The following is a 21,929-nucleotide window of genomic DNA, read 5'->3' on the forward strand; positions in this document are numbered from 1 at the left end:
TTTCTATTTAGTTCTTATTTTTCTGAGCGGAAGGAGATGACGTGACGGCAAAAGACTGTTCCCATCGCCAGTTACTGGACGTGAAGGCAGACACCGTCCTAACTAACGAGATATTTTACTGCCTGAGATTTGGCTGGACTTGAGAGGCACAGTTGCAGACATGTAACTGTATGAGGGGATTCTACTGCCTTCCCTTCCCAAGTGCTTTTAGGAACCTGAAAACGTAAAGGAAGTTCATCTTAGACACAATCTAAATATTACGAAGGGTGTTACTTTGAAAGACAGCCATCTGTCCTTTGGTTAGATGATGAGAAACACATCTCTGGATTTAAAATGTTTTACCTTATTGCTATTGTGGGGCATGCGCATGCAACCCTGCACTCTTGGAGGTCAGAGGACAACTTTGTGGAGTCTGTATGGAACTCAGGTAGCCATGCTTGCTTGGAAAGTGACTTTATTATATGTGCCATCTTGTTGACCCCTTCCCCTCTGACCTTTCTTTTTTTTTTTTTTTTTAAGGGAAATGTCAAAAGTACTTTATAAATACATATTTGTACATATAATATAAAAATAAAAAATATATAAATAGGCAAATACATGTATTTACTATAAAAATACCTTTGTTGGAATCTTGAACTACTCTGTATTCCTAGAGCATTTATTTCTATTATTGTTATTATTATTATTTGGTTTTGGTGTTTTCGAGACAGGGTTGCTCTGTGTCAGTCCAGACTATACTGGAACTCGCTTATGTACACCAGGATGGCCTAAAATTCACAGAGACCCTCCTGCCTCCCAAGATTAAAGGTGTGCACCACCACTACACAGTCCCGGCATTCTAGGTTATTTAAAATGGTAGCTTAGGGCTGGAGAGATGGCTCAGAGGTTAAGAGCATTGCCTGCTCTTCCAAAGGTCCTGAGTTCAATTCCCAGCAACCACATGGTGGCTCACAACCATCTGTAGTGGGGTCTGGTGCCCTCTTCTGGCCTGCAGGCATACACACAGACAGAATATTGTATACATAATAAATAAATAAAATATATTTTTTTAAAAAACAAAATGGTAGCTTAAATTTGGGTCGCTCAGATTTTGCCATGGAGTTTATTAAATGTCACAAAAAAGCTAACTTTCTTTTTGCTCTAGCTCTCCCTTTCCTCTTCTCCCTTGTCTCTCTCTCTCTCTCTCTCTCTCTCTCTCTCTCTCTCTCTCTCTCTCTCTCTCTCTCTCTCTCTCTCTCTCTCCCCTCCCCTCTTCTCCTTCTCTCTCTTTCCCCTCTCCCACTTCTCTTGGAGACAGGCTCTCAATGTAGTTCTGGCTGTCTTGGAACTCACTATGTAGACCAGGTTAGCCTCGAACTCATGGAGATTCACTTGCCTCTGCCTCCTGAAAGTGGGGATTAAAGGCATGTGCCGTCATGCCCAGTTTAAAGCTAACTTTCTTAAGTGCTTTCCATGGGTAAAACAATGAAACATGCACATTTATATGCGCGCGCGCGGACACACACACACACACACACACACACACACACACACACACACACACACACACACACACACACACACACACAGTAGCAGTATGAGTTTAGAGGTTGATTTGGAATTCCAGTTTCCACGTTTCTTTTTTTCTCTGAACTTCCGCTTCCGGTTCCTGCTTTTCCAGCTTTCACTGAAGGCTTGGGCACTAACTACCCGGAAACTGTCCTTCCATGCCCTCACCCTTTCCCCACCTTCCCTCTCCACCCGGCGGGTCTCAGCCCCGCCTTGCCCAGGGGTGAAGCCCCGGCGGAGTTCAGGAAAGACTACATTTCCCAGAGTGCATGGCGGGACAGAGTCCTCCAACCAGAGCGCTTCAGCCGGCGCCATTTCTGTGGAGGGAGTGGTGGTGCGGCCTGTGAACATGGCGCTGTTCCCGGCCTTTGCGGACGTAAGTGAGGCCTCCGGTGGTGGGGCATCCAGGAAAGGTAAGCATCCAAAGAGAGTCGAACGAGACAACCGATGATATTAATGGCATTTTTTCCGGGCCCGGGTCTTTGGCCGTTGTCTCGGATTTGTTTATCCATTTGTATCCCAGAGTTCTCCGCGGCGGTGCAAAGCCTTCTGGGTCCGAAGTGTGGAGCCAGAGGCTCTTTCAGGCACTAAGGTGGTCTAGTTAGGGAAGGGTTAACCAAGACTATGGGGCTTACCATATTTTTGGACCTCATTCTCCTAGAAGCTGCAATGGTACAACCCCATTGCACAGAGAAACCCACTTCAAACACTTGTAATTGTGGCTAGTGTAATTCTGGTTTCTCTTTCCTAAACTGTAACCCTCAACAAAGTCCGAGACTTCGTTGTAGCACTTGTCAGCACAGATCCAAAAATACAGAAATGTTCAGAGTGTACAGAGTATGTGGACGGATAATGCACCGTGTTGCATAAATGAAGCAAAACCCACACAGTATAAAGTTGAATGCTGCAGATGTCATAGATGAGCCACAATTAGCAACATCATAGAATGGAACGTTCCAAGGTTTTGTAAGCGTTGACTTTGGGATGGGTAGGATTCGGACAGATAAGAGCATTCAGGGACCTTCAAAGGCCTGTGGAAGAGAAGCATACTACTTATTTAGATAAATGTAAACCCAACTATCATAATGAAATTAACTGGTGTTTAGGTGCATAAAATATATTTAATACTGAAAGTGTAAGATCCGGTTTGAAGGGCACACGCCTTTGATCCCAGCGTTTGGGAGGCAGAGGAAGGTGGATTTCTTTGTGTTCAAGGCCTGCTTAGTCTGTACATAGAGAGTTCCAGGACAGCTGGAGTTATATATAGAGACCCTCTCTTAAAAGCCAAAAACAACAAGAAAATTAACTGTATTGATGCATCATATAGCTACAAGTCACTGTTTAGCTTTTTCAGATTTGTCTCAATGTTTTACAGTTGGTTTGCTTGTGAGGATCCAAGAGAAGTCAGAATCCTCATTGTATTTTTCTTTTCTACTCAGGGTCTCACTGTGTAGCCCTGGCTGGCCTGGAACTCCCAGAGATCTGCCTCCTTAGCATTGGGATTGAAGGCCAGTGCCCCCATGCCGGGCACACTGCATTTTCCTCGTGTAACCCTTAGTTCTCTTCCATTCAAAAACAATTTTCATGCTCTCCTATTTTCTCAGGTGATTTATTTGTTGAGGAAACTGGTTGTTTGTCCTGAGGATGTTTCCCACCCAATCTTCATATAACACTCTTCTTGATCCTGTTATTTCCTGTAAACTAATGATTAGATCTAAAGACCCGATGAAATGTAGGTATAATTTGTTGTTGAAGATAGCGTGTTTGGAGTGCTGCACAAATAATATTAAATCATTTTAGGAGGATCCAGTCTTTGATTTCAATGCTATTAAGAATGCCCAGTGAATTCATATGTTCCCAACTCTTATCTCTTGGGAAGTTGCCCACCAATCAAACTTTTAAAGTTTTTTTATTGGTCTGCGTGTATATCTGTGTACTGTATTCATGCCCAGTGCTCTCGGAGGCCATCTGAGGGCATCAGCTCCCCTGGACTTAAGTTACAGATGGCTGTGTCTCCACGGGGGTGCTGGAAATTAAACCTGGGTCCTCTGAAGAGCAGCCAGTGCTCTTAACCACTGAACCATCTCTCCAGCTTCTCCATCACAGTTTTACCTAATGATTTTGTGGTAATGATGTCTTTTATTTTCCTGTGACAGGGACTCACTGTGGAACCCAGACTAGCCTCCAACTTGTAATTTTCTTAAATGAACGAAAGAAGGAACACAGGTTCTCCTGATTCTAGAACTTGCATTATGAACTATATTTTTTTTTATTGCAGTGCTGGGGGTATTGTAATTTAAACATCATCTTTGCAGTTGCTGGGCTGCCTCATAGGGTAGTTCAACTCCCAGGAAAGCATCTACCGGGGCCATCTTGTATGCCATTCTCAGCTCTGTTTGCTGATGCTTTCTGTATAAGTGAGTTTGTGCTCCCAGCTTCTTTGCTGAAAAATGGGGGTTCTGAGCAAACGAAGGGCTTGGCTTATTCTTAAAAGAGCAAACATCTTAATATCCTTTCTAATGTAGTTGTATCATCTGCCCTAGAAATGCTGTTTGAAAGGTCACCCTGGAGGGGTGGCCACTCACCTCTGAGGCCACTTAGACAGACTAGAAGCCAGTACTACTCTGCAGACATGGATGTTGACCTTGGATATGTTATCCAGTTGCAATTGGAGACCTGTTCTTAAAGCTCAAGCTTATTCATGTCGGTTTGCTCCTCTGCTGTGGTGGAACTGAGCAAAGGCATTTCCAGTAGTGACGGAGAAGGAGGGTGCCATGGTAAACTCTGCACAGAGACATGTCAGTGTTGAGTGCTTGGTGATGGACCCTCACCTTGCTTCTGCCAGGTTTCCCTGAAGGGGTAGGGCCCGAGGGTCCCACCAGCAGGTAGGCAGGAGGCACAAGTGGCTTTTGTGTAGGATATTTCCCTCTCTTCCTTTCTTACCTGTGTGTATATGCAAGTATGTTGCCAGGCAAGTTCTAACCTGAGATTTCTGTGCCGAGGCTTGTGTTTCTTTACATCTCTTCTCCTGCCATCCCTGTTAGAGTGTTGATGGTGTGACGTCCACCGGATGCTCTGAGAACATCTCTCCTGCACACTATTTGTTCCGTTTTTCCCACTTTTCCTTTGTTTATGATGGACTCTGATTGCCGTGGAAATGTTCTGATCTCAGTGAGCAACAAGGACTATTTTTACCTAGCTCGTGCCAGGAATGAGGCCCAAGGGAAAGGAACCAGTCTCAGAAAGGACATGGAGACAGGAGGAGAAAGAGTGCGTGAGCCGTTGGTTAGCAGTACTAGGTAGGACCTTACAGAGGACTTACTCCCTTCCAGCGCTATTTCCACGTAAATACTGGTATAGTACTTCCCTAGAGCTGGCCTGTTGAGATTTGAAAGATGGAAAGGCCATACGTGCTTGTCCCGGTGTTGATGTACTGTGGATACTTCCATTAGTTTTTCCTCCTTCCTTTTTCCCTGTGCTTTTTAATATTCCCTTTCTTCTTTGGAATCTTCCTGTCCTTATTTCTCTCTTTCCTACAGATATTTGTTGAACACCTGCTATATGCCAAGTATTGCCTTAGTTGCTGGAAACTTGGCAGTGAGTTAGGCAAAGCACCCATCTTCCCGAGCTTGCATGCTGCCTGTCTCTTTTCATTACATGCAGTTCCATGAGGGACTAGAGTCCAGAATATATAAAGAACCTGTGGAACTCAGTACTAAGAGGACCCTATTTAAAAACAGGTAAAGGATTTGAATAGCTATTTCTTCAGAGACGATCCATGAATGACCCATATGTAAGTGAAGAGATGTTGACGTTATTGTCATAAGGGAAGTGGAGACAAAGCCACAGTGAAGTAATCCACCTGCTAGGCTAATGGCAATGGGAAACCAGCAGAAGTGTTGGTTAGATGCCTAGAAATGGACTCCTTGTGTGCTGCTCTTGGGAACCGGATGATGCAGCTGTTTGGTAAAATACAGTCTGGCAGTTCCTTGGAATGCTAACGTGGTTTTATGATCTGATCCAGCACTTGTCTAAATATCCACTCAGGAAAAATGAAAGCACTCATGGAGAACTTGTACATATATGCTCTTAGAAGCATGGTTGAAATAGCCACAGAACAGAAATAGCTCGTGCCTGCCGGCTGATGGACAGACACGAGTGGCGCCGTGTATTCGGCAGTAATGATGCATGGCTGTAGTTTGAATGAACCTTGCAAACCAGAAAGTGGAAAAAGCCAGTTACAGAACGCCACATCGCGATGAATTTCTTCATAGGAAATACGCTCCACACAGGCAGATCAGCTGAGACGGGGTAGGCAAGTGATGCTGTGAGGGGGGGCCAGGGCATGGGCGGGCAGAGAAGGAGTAGGAGATCACACAGACTGTTCTGAGGATTCTTCTGTGTGCCATCCATGCTTTCTTCCTTCCTCCACAGTTACGATTTAGAAAGTTAGAAGGGACTCTGTAGAGGTATAAATTAGGGAATGTAGGAACAGTTCATAAGAAGTTGAGGGACAGAGATGGCTGTACTGGTGAAGGCGTTTGTCGCCAGGTCTAATGACCAGAGTCCAATCTCCTGGCCCTACATGTTGGAAAGAACTGACTCATAAAAAAGCTGACCCTTCTACTAAATAAATAATGCAATAAAGATTATTTTAAAGGAAGTGGGGATCTGGAGAGATGGCTCAGTGGTTAGGAGCACTGATTGCTTTCTGAGAAGATCCAGGTTCAATTCCCAGCACCCACATGGCAGCTCACAGTTGTCTATAACTGCAGCTTCAGAGGATTTGACACCCTCACACAGACATACATATAGGCAAGATGCCAATGCACATAAAATAAATAAATCATTAAAAAAAGAAGTTAGAAATTGTAGATAAGCCAAAGTTTTTAAACATTTAATCATACTACTCAGACGTAATCATTATTAATATTTATACATTTTAGTACTAAAGTTTGACATTTTGTGGGACTTTTGTTTGTTTGGTGGTTTTTTTTTTTTTTTTTTTTTTTTTTTTTTTTTTTTTTTTTTTTTTGGAGACAGGGTTTCTTTGTAGCTCTGGCTGCTGCTGTTGTGGAACTGACTCTGTAGACCAGGCTGGCCTCGGACTCAGAGATCCCACTGCCTCTGTCTCCTGAGTGTTGGGATTAAAAGTGTATGCCATCATGCCTGGCCCTTTTATTTTTATTTCCAAAGAATATTGTTGTAAGAAAAGGTTTGCTCTTGACTACGCTAGTGTAGAACATGGAGTGTTTCTTGAGCGGTGCGTTCTTTCTCCTGCTGGTAAGCGTGTGAACTTTTCCTGTTTTGGAAACAGGATCTTGCCATGTTACAGAGCGGGGCTGCATGCTGTAGCTCAGAATGGGCTTGAGCTCATGGCCCTTGTTTCTGCCTCCCACATGCTGGGTTCCAGGCATATGCTGCCATGGACGGCTGGTTTCCTAACTTTTAGGAGTTTCCAAATGGAATTTGAGGGCTGGAGAGATGGTGCAGCAAGTTCGATTCCTGGGACCCACGTGGTTGAAAGCGAGTACTGACTTTCCGAGACCAGCTGCGTTGACATGTTCAGACCCATTAGACAGTGGGTAGAGTGTGTGCGCTCTTGATGTCTTTTAGGCCACGTTGGGTGTGTGGTTTTTGTTTAAGCCACAGCCCAATATTGGAAGAGCGTTTCAATCTTAAATATTTTAGAATGTGTTAAAGCGTGCCCTGTGAAATAAAAGTTCCATGGATTCCACTCGGTTCTGTGGACTGCCCAATTATGGATGCAGCAGATAGGATGTGTGGTTTCCTGGTCCAGAAGGCCCATGGCACTAATGTCATTCATCTTCTCTCTCTCTTGCATGTGCAGAATTAGACTGGCTGAGCAACCCAAGCTTTTGTGTTGGGAATCTAACGTCTCTGAGCCAACGAACTGAAGAGGTCACAGCCCTTGCTGCTGAAGGGTCACCACTGACAAGGTATTGTTTGACAGGTGGATTTAGCCTTGTGAACTGCTCATAGCCCCAGTGATGCTCCCAAGAAAACCCTGAGATGAAAGAACTGATAAGAGTTTGTCCTTTTGCTCAGTGTCCAGGGGACCCGTGACCATCTTCCCTCACTTAACTAATCCTGTGAGCTCTGTGCCCCACCCCCGCCTTTGTGTAGCAGTGACAAAAGTGCATGACACAGTTAGTGCCTATAATTAGGCCATGAGGGAAATGGCATCATTGTGACTCTCCAGTAACTTCATTGACCTCATTAGTGACCTTAAGAATATTGTTAATTTGGGTATTTCTTTAGTTTCATTTTCAACATTTAGATAAAAATAGCTGATATAAGGTAACAGAGGCTAAAGTCTCCTAAGCTCATTGGGGATCTAGATGACACACATCTTCCGTGGCTGTGAAGGAAGGCTTTGTGTATCGTTGAACTGAAAAATGTACGTTCATAGTTATAGACTAGATAGCCTCATTAGCATGGTGAAGACATCATTCATACTCCACATACACGGAAAGCCCCTGGAAATGATGGGTGATGACCAGGATGGAGTTTGTAATTGGTACAGTTCTGAGGAAGAAGAGCTATTGTCACCTTTACAAAGAAGGACCACAGTTAAACCTTTTGCCCTCTAGGATGTCCGCTGGGATAGTAGCAATCCCTAGTAATGCTGCCAGACAGTTTGCTAGAGGGACTGGTAGGTCGCTTTTTCCGTGAAAGCCGTGCACATAGGAAAGCACAGGTGTAAGGCGTTAGGATGGTGTCCTCGCCTGATTTGACTTTGGGTTCCATCCTAAGTCTCTAAGGTGAGTTTAACCCAGGAAGGTATTGTGTAGTGTGTGAGCTAGTGGTGAGCGTGTCAGCATTTGTGGTTTTTGCACATTCTTTACCTGTGTGTGATTTCCTCCGACTTCTCTCTTGAAAGTCATCCCAAAGTTGATTTTTCCACAGGAGTCCTCTGAGGTCAGAGCTCTCTGGTGAGAGTGACACTAGCAGAACAGCCACCCAGGTCAGCAGAAAAAGGAAGAAAGAGAAGAAGAAGAAGAGGAAACATCAGCACCGCAAGAAAGCTAAGAGGAGACACGACCAGTCGAGCAGCGGTGGGTCTGAGTCAGACACAGATTCTGGGAAGGACAGGTCTTCCAGAAGCATCAAGGACAGTCAGAAGGAATCTGAGAAACCCAGGTGGGCGCTGCTTTCAGATACAGTGGTGTTTTAATTGCGATAGTTCTTTCTTGATTATTGCCACAGTTAGACTTTTGAATGATTCAATCAGTTGATCAAAAGAGAGGCCTACCGTGGAGCAGAGACCAGCCTTGAACTCCTGATCCGACTGTTTCTCTCAAGTGGTGGGATTATTGGCAGGTGCCACCAAACCTGGCTTGATTCTGGGACGTGGCATATGTGCCATGCATTGTTGTACTGCCCGTGGAGTGGTAGGTTCCACACTTAGAGAGGGCAGAGAAGTTCTGCGTCCCTCACCTGGGTGTGTTCAGTTATTCCTGTGTACACACATGCACTACTTCCTTTTCGGTTAAAGTTAACCCAGTTTTTAAATTACGACTTTTGTCCTTTCCTTTTCGTATTTCATGTTTCTCTGGAAACTCTGTTGATGACCACAGTATTCCCTTCCTTACGGCCTTTATTTATCTCCATTCCCTTCTCTGCTTTCTACTTTGAGCAAGGTGTTCAAGTCCTACCTGGAACAGTGTGGGTGCTCAACATTGCTTTCCCTCTGCTTAGGTGAATATCCTGCTCTGTTGAGATGGATATTAGGTGGTATGTGTGAAGGCACCTGGATCAGGTGCTGGCCTGTTTAGATAAAATACCCTAACCAAGCAACTAAAGGAGGAACAGTTTATTCCTGCTCACAGTCTAGAGTGTAGCCCCTGGTGGCAGGGAGATCATGGCAACGGGAGCTGAGGTCAGGTTGCATCAGAAGGAAGAGGGAGATGCCTGCTCCTGCTTGGCTCTCTTGCTCCCTTTCCTTGGGTCCAGGGCTCAGGCCATGAAACAGTGCAGTTCAGTTTTCGGGCGAATTCTTTCCACCTTGGTGAACCTGGTCAAGAAAATGGCTGCCAGGTATTTCTAGAGGCTACCCAGATCATCTCGATGATCCCGTACAGTTGTCTGACTCGATAATCAGTGTGAACTATCACACTCCCTGATTTATTATTTAATCCTTTCTTCTTGTGTGTGTATGTGTGTTTAAACATTTATTTAACTTTATTTTAACTTTATTTTATGTGCATTGGCATCTTGGCATCAGATCTCCTGGAACTGGAGTTACAGACAGGTGTGAACTGTCATATCATGTGGGTGCTGGGAATTGAACCTGGGACCTCTGGAAGAGCAGCCAATGCTCTCAACCACTGGGCTATCTCTGCAGCCCCTTCTTGTGTGTTTTATAAGAGAAATGACAGTTTTTTCCTCAATGGCACCCATTAAGAATGTAATGCCATTGAGATTTTTGCATCTTTGGGGATTGTTTACTTTTGTTGTGTGCTTGGGAGCCCTGCTGATGCTAGAGAGCCAGGTTTCTTTTTAATTTTATGTGTGAGAATGTTTTGCCTGCACTTCTGTATTTGCACCACATGTGTGCCTGATACCTGTGGAGGTCAGAAGAGGTGTTAGATCCCTTGGAACTGGAGTTACAGATGGTTGTGAGCTGCCATGTGGGTGCTGGGTAGCAAACCCAGGTCCTCTGCAAGAGCAGCCAGTGCTCTTAACCCTCGAGCATCTTCCAGCCCTACTACTTTTTAACAGTTTTAAAATTTAATGTCTTTAGATTGAGCTACTGTATTGTAGCTTCCAGAAACTTTCATTTCTCTTTCCTAGAGCTGGGGAAAAGCGATTTTAACAGATTTCCTAAGACCATGCAGCTACCATGAGAACTTGAAGGTGGTTAATTTCAGCCGTTGATGGACCATGTCCAAGAAAGTCTTCACAGCACGTTTGTTGTTGTAGTTGGTAATTTTTGAGACTTGGTCTCATGTAGCCCAGGCTGGCTAGAACTCTTGCCCTTATCTGCTAAGCCGAATCTCACAGGCGTGCACGCCACATCCAGCTTCAGCTCCTGATAACATTGCTGTTGTTCTCGTGTGAGAAGGCTAGAGGTGCATGCTGGGTTTCCTGTTGGATCGCTGTCCTCTTTATCCTTAGAGAGAGGTCTCTCACAGAACCTGGAGCTCACTGACCAGCTGGACTGTCTGACCAGTGAGCTTCAGGGGCTCTCCTGTCCCTGCACTGGGGCTAGAGGAGTGTACTGCTGTGACCAGTGTTTTTTGTGGGTGCTGGGGACCTGCAATTGGGTTTCGTGTGTTTGCAGCAAGCATTTTACTCACTGGGCTATACCCATTTCCCTGGTACATTTCTTTTAGGTCATTTTATTGAATAATTTTATTAAGATAAAAGATTGTTTTAATCTTACGCTTTTGTATTCTTACTAACTTCTTTAGTTTGGTTCTGGGAAAGCTGAGTTGGGAGAAGTGTTTGTTTCCATACAGTAAGGACTAAGATATTAGTGAGTTGTGAATGATTTTCCATGATGTCAGGAAAGTAGGTTCATGGAGGGTGGCACACCATGTGGGACTCTACTTCAGGGGATCAAGGGACAAATTCCCCAGAGGTGACAACCACTAATTGACCTTTGTTTCCTGGGGTGAGCTCTTTAGCACAGTGTGGCAGCAGCATCTTGTGCACAGCTGAAACCACACCCCTCATCCCTCTTCTAGCTCCAGTCCTCCCTAGGGAGAGCCAAGTGCTTACTTCCTCCCCAGAGGCGGCTGTTACCTCCCTTTGTGTGTCCTCTGTGGTTAAAGTTCCTTCTTTTGTATATGTATTTGCTTGTTTCCAACAGGCCTGCCCTCCTTCTGTTGCCCTTTAGGGTTCTGTAGAGAAATCCCACAGCTGTCCTGCAGGCAGTTGTAATTTCCTTCACTATGTGTTTTAACTCAAGGCTTGCCATTCAACAGTTATTTAGTGAGTAGTTATTTTATGTCCCTAAATTACCATTCCCTTATATCGCCTGCCTCGAAGGACCTAGGAGTCTCCAGGATCTTTAACTGTGCCTGGGCAGAGCTACAAAAGGTGGTGTTGCACGCCTTTAATCCCAGCACTCAGGAGGCAGAGGAGAGGCAGGTGGATTTCTGTGAGTTCGAGGCCAGACTGGGCTACAAGAGCTAGTTCCAGGATAGGCTCCAAAAGCTACAGTGAAACCCTGTCTCAAAAAACCAAAAAAAGAAAGAAAAAAAGAAAAAAAAACTTGTAGCCTTATGAATTTATTTCTACAGAGGTAAAAGGATGTTAGAGGCCAGAAAACCTTGCTTTCTGCTCTTCACTCCTCGGACGTACTTCATTCATTCGTGTCAGTTCAAGAGACAATCAGGGTCTTATCTTACTGGGAGCTCTCGCCATTCTGCTCTTTCTGTAGGAGGCCCGGATGTACACAACGCTTAGATGAAGAATCTGAGACCATGCCAGAGCCATACTGGAGATGCAGCAAGTCATGGCATGTCTTAGGGTTTCTATTGCTGTGGAGAGACATCATGCCCACAGCAGCTCTTATAAAGAAGACATTTAATTGGGACTGGCTTATAGTTTGAGAGGTTTAATTCATTATCATCATGGTGGGACATGGTGGCGTGCAGGCAGACATGGTGCTCGAGAAGGAGCTAAGGGTTTACATCTTGATCTGCGGGCAACAGGAGGTGAACTGGGTGTGACTGGAGCATATATGAGACCTCAAAGTCCACCCCCACAGTGACACACTTTTTTCCACAAGGCCACACCTCCTAATAGTGTCACTCCCCATGGCCAAGCCTTCAAACACACGTCAGTGGGGGCCGTTCCTATTAAAACCACCACCTGCATTTTTTAAAAGTATTCACTTGTAATAAAATGTTTGAAGACTTTTAAAATAAGTTAGGTGAGGTAAGGGCAGTGCACTTTAATGTAAAGTCTTGTCCCCTTGGGCCAGGTGGTTGTGTCCTTTGCCCAGTGCTCTACAGTGTCTTAGAGCAGGAATAGTTTTCCCCAGGCCTTGTTTAGGAAATGCATTTGCAGTTGTCATGGTTTGAATGGGAATGGTCTCCACAGGCTTGCATTTTCTTTGTTCCCAGTAGGTGAAATTGGGGAGGATTAGAAGCTTTGACTTGTGTTGCTGGGGGAGGGCTTTGAGTTTCAAAAACCCCACCATGAACAGTTAGTTCTTTTTCTCTGCCTCATGGTTGTTGTCTCAAGTTGTAAAGTCTCAGCTACTGCCCCAATGCCATGCTCCCTGCCATGATAGTCATGGACTCTAACCTTCGGAAACTCTAAGTCCCCAGCAGACTCTTTCTTTTATAAGTTGCCCTGGTCATGGTGTCTCTTCACAACAATAGGAAAGTATCTAAGACAATAGTTATAGGCATTTAAATATTTGTATACATTTACTTGTTTATTTCCCAGGACTTCCTGCCTAGGACCAGTAAGCTGGACTTCTTTCTCTTTTTGTATTTTTTTGTTTTGTTTTTGTTTTAAGACAGCATTTTACTAAGTTGCCCAGCAGGCCTAGAGCTTACTATCCTCTTTCCTCAGCCTTATGAGTACCTGGACTGTATAGGCCTGGGCTGCCAGATCTGGCTGAAATGAAATCTTTCAAAGGAATGCCTGTATCCTTCAGGGTGCTTACTCAGATGGCTTCTCTTCTTGATCAAGTATCATTTTGTGGTTGTAGGTGTGGCCTCATTTTTGAGCCCTTCCCATAGAGAAAGCCCTCTTCATTGATGGTGTGGTTATGTGTGTACCTGGGTGCGTTTGATGTCATGAGGGTTTGGCAGCTTTAGCCTGCGTATTTCTGAGGATGCCAAATGTTTCCACAATAGTTTTAAATTTCCTTTCCCTTCTTTGTCTGATAGTCAGGGGAGTGACGCTGTTGGTGCTGCTGTTGCTGGACACCGCTCCATTTGGCTGGAAGACAATCAGACTCTGGCAGAGGTCTTCATGACAGATAGGAAACCAGATCCTGCCAACTGGGAGTACAAATCTCTTTACCGAGGGGATATAGCAAGGTAAGTATTGTATCCCTGGTTTGCTTGGTCGGTTGGTTGGGGTCTCTCTCTCTCTCTCTCTCTCTCTCTCCTCCTCCTCCTCCTCTTCTTTTTTCTATTAGAAGTAACATCTTCCTCCTTTGGCTCTCTCAGTACTGTCTGTCTGTCTTTCTCTCACGGATTCTGTTGTGTTTTACCCATTGTCGAGTTGTAAAGGCACACGTCCCTTCTGTTTTTTAAAATGAATGCTTTAGCTGGAAGGTCATTTTGGGTTAATTTTATCCCTGGCACATAGCATAGTGCCTGGCCGAGTGGGTGTTCAATAAATGTTTGTTCAGGAATAAATCTAAAAATACCATATAATAATTAACTTTGGTAGGGTATCCAGGAACTATTTGGTCTGATCTATGTGCCATATGAGAAAGTGGCAAGATCATTTTTATTTATTTATTCAGGCCCACACATATGCCATTTAACAAATGACATTTGATGGTAATGCCTTTGTCACATTATTTCTAGTAGACACCAGCAGAGAGTCATAAAAGTAGGGGGTGGCATTTTGCTTCAGTAATGGTTAGAACTCTTTCTTGTAATCTATAAAACATATTTGAAAAAAATATGCAGGGTGGTGCATTCCTTTAATCCAGCTACTTGTGAGGCTAAGGGATGATTGTCAGTCTAAGGGGACTGCTGCCCCCAAAGAACAGCAACAATGAAACAAAATTTGAGTGTTTACTGACTCCCTGTAGATAGTTAGGACTTTGTAGGTCTTGGTACATAAAGAAGGAAGGTGCGACCCCTGCTCCCAGTTCCCAGGTTTTAAAGACCCAAGGTATTGACCCTGGGATTTAAACTCTGAGACCTTGGCATTCAGTTTTCTTTTCGTTTGTTTGATGTCTGTTCTGAATGCCCTCTGGCCCAGGCTGGGTAGATTTCAGCCTCCAGTGTGTGACTGCATCTCTGTGTACTCATGTCTCCCTCATCTTGAGGAGCTGTCCTGCCGGTGTCCTCCATTCTAATATATGGGGCTGTGTTTGTTTACCTCTTCTTCCTACACCCTCCCTACCTATCTAGTTTATTTATTTGTGCTGGATTCATTTGAATTAATGTCATTCATTGAAATTCTTACGTTTGAGTGTAGGTACCAGCTTCTGGGGTCAAGGGGAGCCAGTAGGTGATTTGATAAGGATCTTATAGGAAACATACCTTCATTGGGGGTAACATTGCCTTAATTACATACTAAGTTTTACTCAACTCAAGATTCTTGGACAATTGATAAATGAGATGTACTCTAATATTGAACAGTATGGAAGTGTTAAATTATGCTTCAGCCATACAGTTTAAAGGCAATAAAAACTATATTCTTGGGTCTAGTAGACGACTCAGCAGGTAAAGGTCCTTGCCACCAAGTCTGACAACCTGAGTTAGAGGCTCAGGACCCACGTGGTGGAAGGAGAGACCCACTTCCCACTGACCTCCATGGGTCACTGTGACATGCACCTCCCCGCAAATGTAATTAGGGATTGAAGAGATGGCTCAGCGGTTAGGTCCTGTGTTCAATTCCCTGCAACCAGGGAATGGTTGCAATATGGTGGCTCACAACTATTTGTAATGGAGTCTGATGCCCTCTTCTGGTGTACAGATGTGCTTGCACACAGAATACTCGTACATACAACACATAAATAAATGTAATTAAAAGTTGTAGTCTTTAAGGGGCTGGAGAGATGGCTCAGTGGTTAAGAGCGCTGGCTGCTCTTCCAGAGGTCCCTGATTCAATTTCCAGCACCCATGAAAGAAAAAGAAAAAAAAATTCTTGAAGAGTAATTGTGTTGAAGAGCATAAAAGCAGTGGGGAAGGTTCAGAGCTATATGATAGCTTTGATAGCTTTTAAAAGGATGTGTACATACAGCCGTATCCAGAAATAGGTATCTATAAACAGTGGGACTTTATTTTCCTTCACGTCTCCATTACTTTGTTATTTATTTTTAGTTTTATTCTATGTGTAAGGGTGTTTTATGTTCATGTGTATCTGTGCACCATGTGTGTGCAGTGCCCATGGAGGCTAGAAGAAGGTGTCAGATCCTCTGGGACTTGAACTACAGATGATTGTGAGCTATACCATGTGGGTGCTGGGAATCAAACTCAGGTCTTCTGGAAGAGTAGCCAGTGCTCTTAACCGCTGAGCTATGTTCAGTCCCCCAACCCCCCCAGTTTGTCCTTTGGAACTGAAGAGTCTGTTCCTTCAGGATCTCGTCATGGCTGCCTGTGGCCGTGATCTTCTAGCTCTGCTGATCAAGTTGCTCTGCATGGAATTCCATGATAATTCCGCCTTCCTACAAACCTTTTCTTTTGGATAACACTGGGTTTTTCTTTTTTTTTTTTAAAAAAAATATTTTTATGGTTTATTTAACTTTATTTTATGTGCATTGGTGTGAAGGTGTCAGATCCCTGGAACTGTAGTTATAAGACAGTTGTAAACTGCCATGTGGGTGCTGGGAATTGAACCCGGGTCCTCTGGAAGAGCAGTCAGTACTCTTAACCACTGAGCCATCTCTCCAGCCCCAACACTGGGTTTTTCAATCTAATTACTTTACTACACAAGATTTGCTATCATGGTGTTCAGACCTTGGCTAGATTTAGGAGAACTCGTGTGTTTGAGAAAATATTTCCCTGAATTAGGATTCTCATCACTGGAGCAGTGATGGAGGGAAAGGCGCACAGAAAAGGCAGCTGTTGGCAGTGGAGAAGGCAAGGAGGCGGGAAAGCCCAGGCTTGCTCGGGTGTCTTGTAGCTGACAAGGTGGTGGCATCTCTCCCCTGTCCTTTTCTTTCTACATGGCATTTTATTTTGCAGAATTTCACATACATGGCAAAAATAGGAAGGATTTTATACTAGTATATGCCTCCAACATTCTGCCTCTGATCCTGCTCACGCTTGCCTCCTGTCTCGCCTGTCCATCAACCCATCTAAGGTTTTGATACATTTCAAAATGAGCCACAGACAGTACACTGTCTCCTAAGTATGCATATTAGTAACTAGACTTCAGTAGCTTTTTAGGGCTTTTCTTTGGTCTAAATTCATGTGCAGTTAATCTCTAGTCTTGCGTGTTGATGAGCACCTGCACCTGTGTAACCGTGGTCTCTGTGACACCCACACAGCTCTTCGTGCTCCTCCAGGTAGCTCACACCCCATGGGTGGGTGAGCAGTGTTTGCTGCTGTCGTGATTCTCATCTTCTGTTGGTCTTGTCTGCCTAGAATGCTGTAAGTGGGATTACACAGCATGTACGCTCCTGTGCCTGGCTTTTTTCACTCAGCATGGTGTTTCTGAAATCTAACATGTGGCATTTGTCAGAAGTTTGTCTCATATATTATTCTATTTTATGATGTTACTGCTACTTGTTATGAGTTCTTCTATTGATGGCCACCTGGGTTCTTTCCAGTCTTTAGCTGCTGAGAATATTTGAGTACAAGTCTTTGTGTAGACATGTGGTTTATTTTCTTTTGGGCAAATACCTTGGAATAGAATTGCCAGGTCACAGGGTGTGTGTGTGTTTAGTTTTTATCTTTTTTAAAGATTTATTTATTTATTATATATTATGTATACAGTGCTCTGTCTGCATATATGCCTACAGGCCAGAAGAGGGTGCTATATCTTAGTATAGAGGGTTGTGAGCCACTATGTGGTAGCTGGGAATTGAACTCAGGACCTCTGGAACAGCAGGCAGTGCTCTTAACCGCTGAGCCATCTCTCCAGCCCATGTGTTTAGTTTTTTAAGGTACTGCCATACCTTTCCCCACTCATCACTTTACATTCCCACCAGCAACAGTTAAGAGCTGTGCTCACAGCATTTGATGCTGTCCATCATGAAAGGTTCAGTCACCTGGGGTGTGTGCTGTACCCCAGCCTGGTTTATTTGGGCATTTCCAGGAGGGCTAGTGATACTGAGTGTTTCATACACGTTTTGCCTCTATGTCTCCTTGTGTGAGATGTTGGTTAAGGCTCTTGTCCTGTTTTTAGTTGGGTCATTTGCTGACAGTTGTACACAGGTTTTGTCAGTCTCTGCGTGTTCTGTAAAAACACTTTAGAGCCCAGCAATCTCTTTTCCTTTAGAGTAGAAAAGAACCAAATGCTATTTCCTTTGACTCGCTTAAAAAGAAAGAATCTTAAACTGTAGGCTGCCCTCCGAAGCCTGAAGCAGGGTATAGCATAGAACTGGCAAGGGGAATAATTGACCTGACAGACAGGTGCTCCAGGTTCCTGGTGTCAGGACGCTCATTTAAGAATGGGCGTCCTGCCTTGCCTGTCACATAAGGCTGTGATAAGCAAGTGATATAATGTATGTGACAGAGAAACATATAGTCTTAAGATCTAGAAGGCTTAGTCTTAAATCCTTAGAGGTGTTACCAGCAGGTTGAAGAACAAGGAGAAGTCAAGCCAGGCAGAGTAAGGCTGATGGCTGATCTCTTGGGGCTTTTAGTCTATTCAAGGTGAATGCATAAGAATTAGGTCTCAGGACGTTCAGCTGCACACAGGGAACAGGACACACATTTTTTCCTCAATGCCTGTTCTCTTTTTCTAATCAGGTACAAGAGGAAAGGAGACTCCTGCCTGGGCATTAATCCTAAGAAACAGTGTATATCTTGGGAAGGGACTTCTGCAGTTAAGAAGCATGCACACAAGCACCTGGAGCGCTATTTTACCAAGAAGAATGTGGGATTAATGCGCACTGAGGGGATTGCTGTGTGTGGTAACACCGAGCCTCCCTCCTCTGAGCCAGTCCCATTCATCCCAGTGAAGGACTCTGCGGATGTGGCTACTCCTGTTGCAACATGGCTGAATCCTCTGGGGATTTATGATCAGTCAACTACACAGTGGTTACAAGGACAGGGTCCACTAGAGCAAGAGCCAAAGCAGCCAGACTCACAGCAGGACAGGGAGAGCGCTGTTCTTAAGGCCAGAGTGGAGGAGTTCAACAGAAAAGTGCGGGAGAATCCTCGGGATACGCAGCTATGGATGGCCTTTGTAGCTTTCCAGGTAAGTGCCACTGTCCTGGCTCTCTTCCTGTGAAATGGTAATTCTGGTTTGGAGCCGATCCATTTACTCTGCAGCATCCATTCATCCATGCATGCATGCATGCATCCATCTGGTGGTACTGGGGATTGAACCCAGGATCTTACGTATGCAAGCATTCAACCATTGACCTCCCAAGCTCCTTTTTACTTTATTTTGAGCCAAGATCTAAGTTGCCCAGACTGGCCTTGAACTTGCCATACTCCTGCCTCTGCCTCCAAAGTAGTTAGGATTATAGGTGTGCACCACTACACTTGGTCCTGTCCCATAGCACTTTTTGAACTGCTCTGAAAAAGCCTGGGCCTGGCTTCTTGTTAGTTGTAGCCTTTGACCTGAGCTTGCTCAAAGTTCAGTGAAGAAGTCCAATCCTCTGGGGAATACATGCAGCATAGAGTAGGGATGCTGTGTTATCGGGAGTGGAGTAAACTGAATAGATTGGAATCTTTCTTTCTTTCTTTCTTTCTTTCTTTCTTTCTTTCTTTCTTTCTTTCTTTCTCAGCCTTGTTTTCAGTGTGTCTCTATTGCTTTATGTGTATCGACTTATTTATTTTTAAAGATTTATTTATTTATTTTGTTTACAGTATTCTGTCTGTGTGTATGCCTCCAGGCCAGAAGAGGGCCCCAGATTTCATTACAGATGGTTGTGAGCCACCATGGAGTTGCTGGGAATTGAACTCAGGACCTCTGGAAGAACAATCAGTGCTCTTAATCTCTGAGCCATCTTTCCAGCCCCCAGAATGTTTCTTTTTTTAGTGGGGGTTGGGGTGTGGAGTGTGGTTGGAGGGGCTGGGGAAGAGCGTAGGGGTGAGTGGCTGTAGGACGATGCTGGGCTGGCACCCAGGGCCACATAGATGAGCACTCTCTCACTGATTGGGCTCTCAGCCCAGGAATGCAGTTTTGGGAGGAAGGCTGAGGACAAGGCAGCCCTGGAGTGCAGAGAACACAAGGGAGGGCACGGACTGGGAGGACAGGTCTGCTCGGGGCTCCTGACTCAGAGGCTGTGCTTTGAGTATGCACAGCTGTGTCTTGTCATTTGATTCGTTTTTGAGTAGTTAGTAGATTATGGCTGTTTTATGGGTAAGATTGGTTCTGCCCTGTTCAGTGCCCTGTGCTAGTTATTGATGTATAAAACCATGTTAAGAACAACACAGAGGCTAAAGAGATAGCTCAGTGGTTAAGAGCACTTGCTGCATAGTTATGAGGACCAGAATTCAGATCTAGTACCCATGTAACAAGCAAGACATCTGTGTATACCTGTGACTCATCTCTAAGGTTGTGTATGTGTGTGTGTGTCCGTGTGTCTGTCTACAGAGAAAAGAGGCTTGCTGGAGAGCTCCTGCATCAGGAATAAGGCAGAGTGTGATAAAGGAGGACAGCTGACGTCCTCTTCCGGTCAGCAAGTATACACAGGCACATGTGCCTACACACACAACATAGGAACACACATGCACATATAGTAAGAATGTCTCAAAGCCCAGAATGACAAGGGCAGACAGCTCTGTCTGGAGATATAAAGGTAGAATACAGCAGGTGTCACAGGCACCCAGGAACTGTGTGTTTACTAAAAGGACTTGTCATAAGTAAGTGGTTTATCAACGGAATCTCACTGGTAGCCCAGTTTGAAAGCCGGAACCTCCTGGGAGTCCTGCAGGCTGAGCACAGTTGAACAGAGGAGCACATGCGTGTAGTTTGATTAGTGAGCCGTTGTCCTTGTTGTTTAGGATGAGGTCATGAGGAGCCCTGGCCTGTGTGCTCTTGAGGACGGAGAGCAGGAGAAGCACAGGAAGTCTCTGAAGCTCCTCCTGGAGAAGAAGCTGGCCGTGCTAGAGCGGGCCATCGAGAGCAACCCAAGCAGTGTGGACCTTAAGCTCGCCAAGCTGCAGCTGTGTGCGGAGTTCTGGGAGCCCAGTGCGCTGGCCAAGGAGTGGCAGAAGCTCCTCTTTCTGCACCCCAACAACACGGACCTGTGGCAGCGCTACCTCTCCTTTTGCCAGAGTCAGTTTGGCACCTTCTCTGTGTCCAAACTCCACAGTCTGTACGGCAAGTGCTTGAGTACCTTGTCTGCTGTTAAGGATGGCAGCATCTTATCCCACCCGGTACTACCGGGCACAGAGGAGGCCATGTTTGGTAAGGAGATAAACAGAAGTGGTTGTGTGGGAGGATTTCATTTTTGTTTGGTTTTATGCTTATTTTAGAAAGGTCTAAATTATCAGAGCAGATTTTTTATTTCAAGCATTACCACTCTGGCTAACTATGATGGGGTGGGTAGGCAGGATGCTAGAGCCTGCTTGGCTCACAGGGTGGGTGGTGGGTGTCCTTCCGGCTCACAGGGTAGGCGGGTAGATGTTAGAGCTAGCGGAGTTAGAAAAAGATGGACTGGATACCTATCCTGTTTCGTCACCAAGTAAACTATTCCAGTCTTAATTGCTTTGACCGCCACTGGTCATATCCGTTGAGACCCCAGTTACAGGGTGTCTGGCAGGGAGGGACATGAATCCTTACTACATACAAGTAAGTGACTGGGATTAAATGTTAATGTTTTTGGTATGTCCCTTAAGGATCTTGGCAGCCGTGAGGTACAGGCCGCATCTTATGCAGTAGGTGGAGAATGTCACTCTTCAGCTTGGGTTCTGGATTTATCCTTTATTGTGACATTGTGCAGATTCTGATCTGGGACAGTGTGCACATTTCTGAACCTGTTCGAGCTTGTTCCTTATCGAGAACAGTAGGGTAACATTTGTTTTACAAGACCATTGTGAACACGGAGTGAGATAATGCATGATGTACCTGCATGTGACAAGTGCTTATTTCTTTGAAACCCCTGTTAGTAAGAATTAATTATCTTTGACATTTAGAGACACAGATGCATTGCTCTAGAAATAATAGACATTCCCCACACTGACAGAGAAGCTTGTATTTGGGGCTAGAAGGTACAGTTCCATGCATACATGATCCTCTGGGTCTAATCCATAACACCAAGACTAAATAAATGACATGGAATTTTCTTTTGAAAGTGTCTCATTTGATATTATTCATGATATGCTTCTATAACTTAATGCTACTTAGTAAATGGAATTACATCACCATTAATATCAGCTGAACGTTTCAAATGCGGAGTTGTCTGTTCACTCTTGGCTGAACAGATGGTGAATGAACGGTGAATAATGCCATCTAGTGATGGACCAAGTTCAGCTCCTTGCCTTCTCAGAGAAATGGATGCCATCCCCATTTCTCTTGGAACAGTGAATTTGAGTATTGGATAGCTAACATTCAGGCCTGCATTTTTAGCTTGTTTTAGGATA

At 44.6% G+C, this 21,929-nt stretch overlaps 1 protein-coding gene across 1 annotated transcript in view; it reads left to right on the forward strand.

Annotated features, from left to right (window-relative positions):
* Positions 1-1,786: 1,786 nt before the first annotated feature.
* Nrde2 (NRDE-2, necessary for RNA interference, domain containing) overlaps positions 1,787-21,929 on the forward strand; it is a 34,441-nt gene continuing 14,298 nt past the window's right edge. The window contains exons 1-6 of the mRNA XM_038337870.2: positions 1,787-1,961; positions 7,400-7,508; positions 8,479-8,712; positions 13,425-13,577; positions 18,141-18,591; positions 20,349-20,754. Of these exons, the coding sequence (XP_038193798.1) occupies positions 1,898-1,961; positions 7,400-7,508; positions 8,479-8,712; positions 13,425-13,577; positions 18,141-18,591; positions 20,349-20,754 (1,417 nt within the window). The 5' untranslated portion in view covers positions 1,787-1,897. The remainder of the gene's footprint in view (positions 1,962-7,399; positions 7,509-8,478; positions 8,713-13,424; positions 13,578-18,140; positions 18,592-20,348; positions 20,755-21,929) is intronic.

The sequence above is a fragment of the Arvicola amphibius genome, chromosome 7, assembly GCF_903992535.2.
Source record: "Arvicola amphibius chromosome 7, mArvAmp1.2, whole genome shotgun sequence".
Taxonomy (NCBI): Eukaryota; Metazoa; Chordata; class Mammalia; order Rodentia; family Cricetidae; genus Arvicola; species Arvicola amphibius.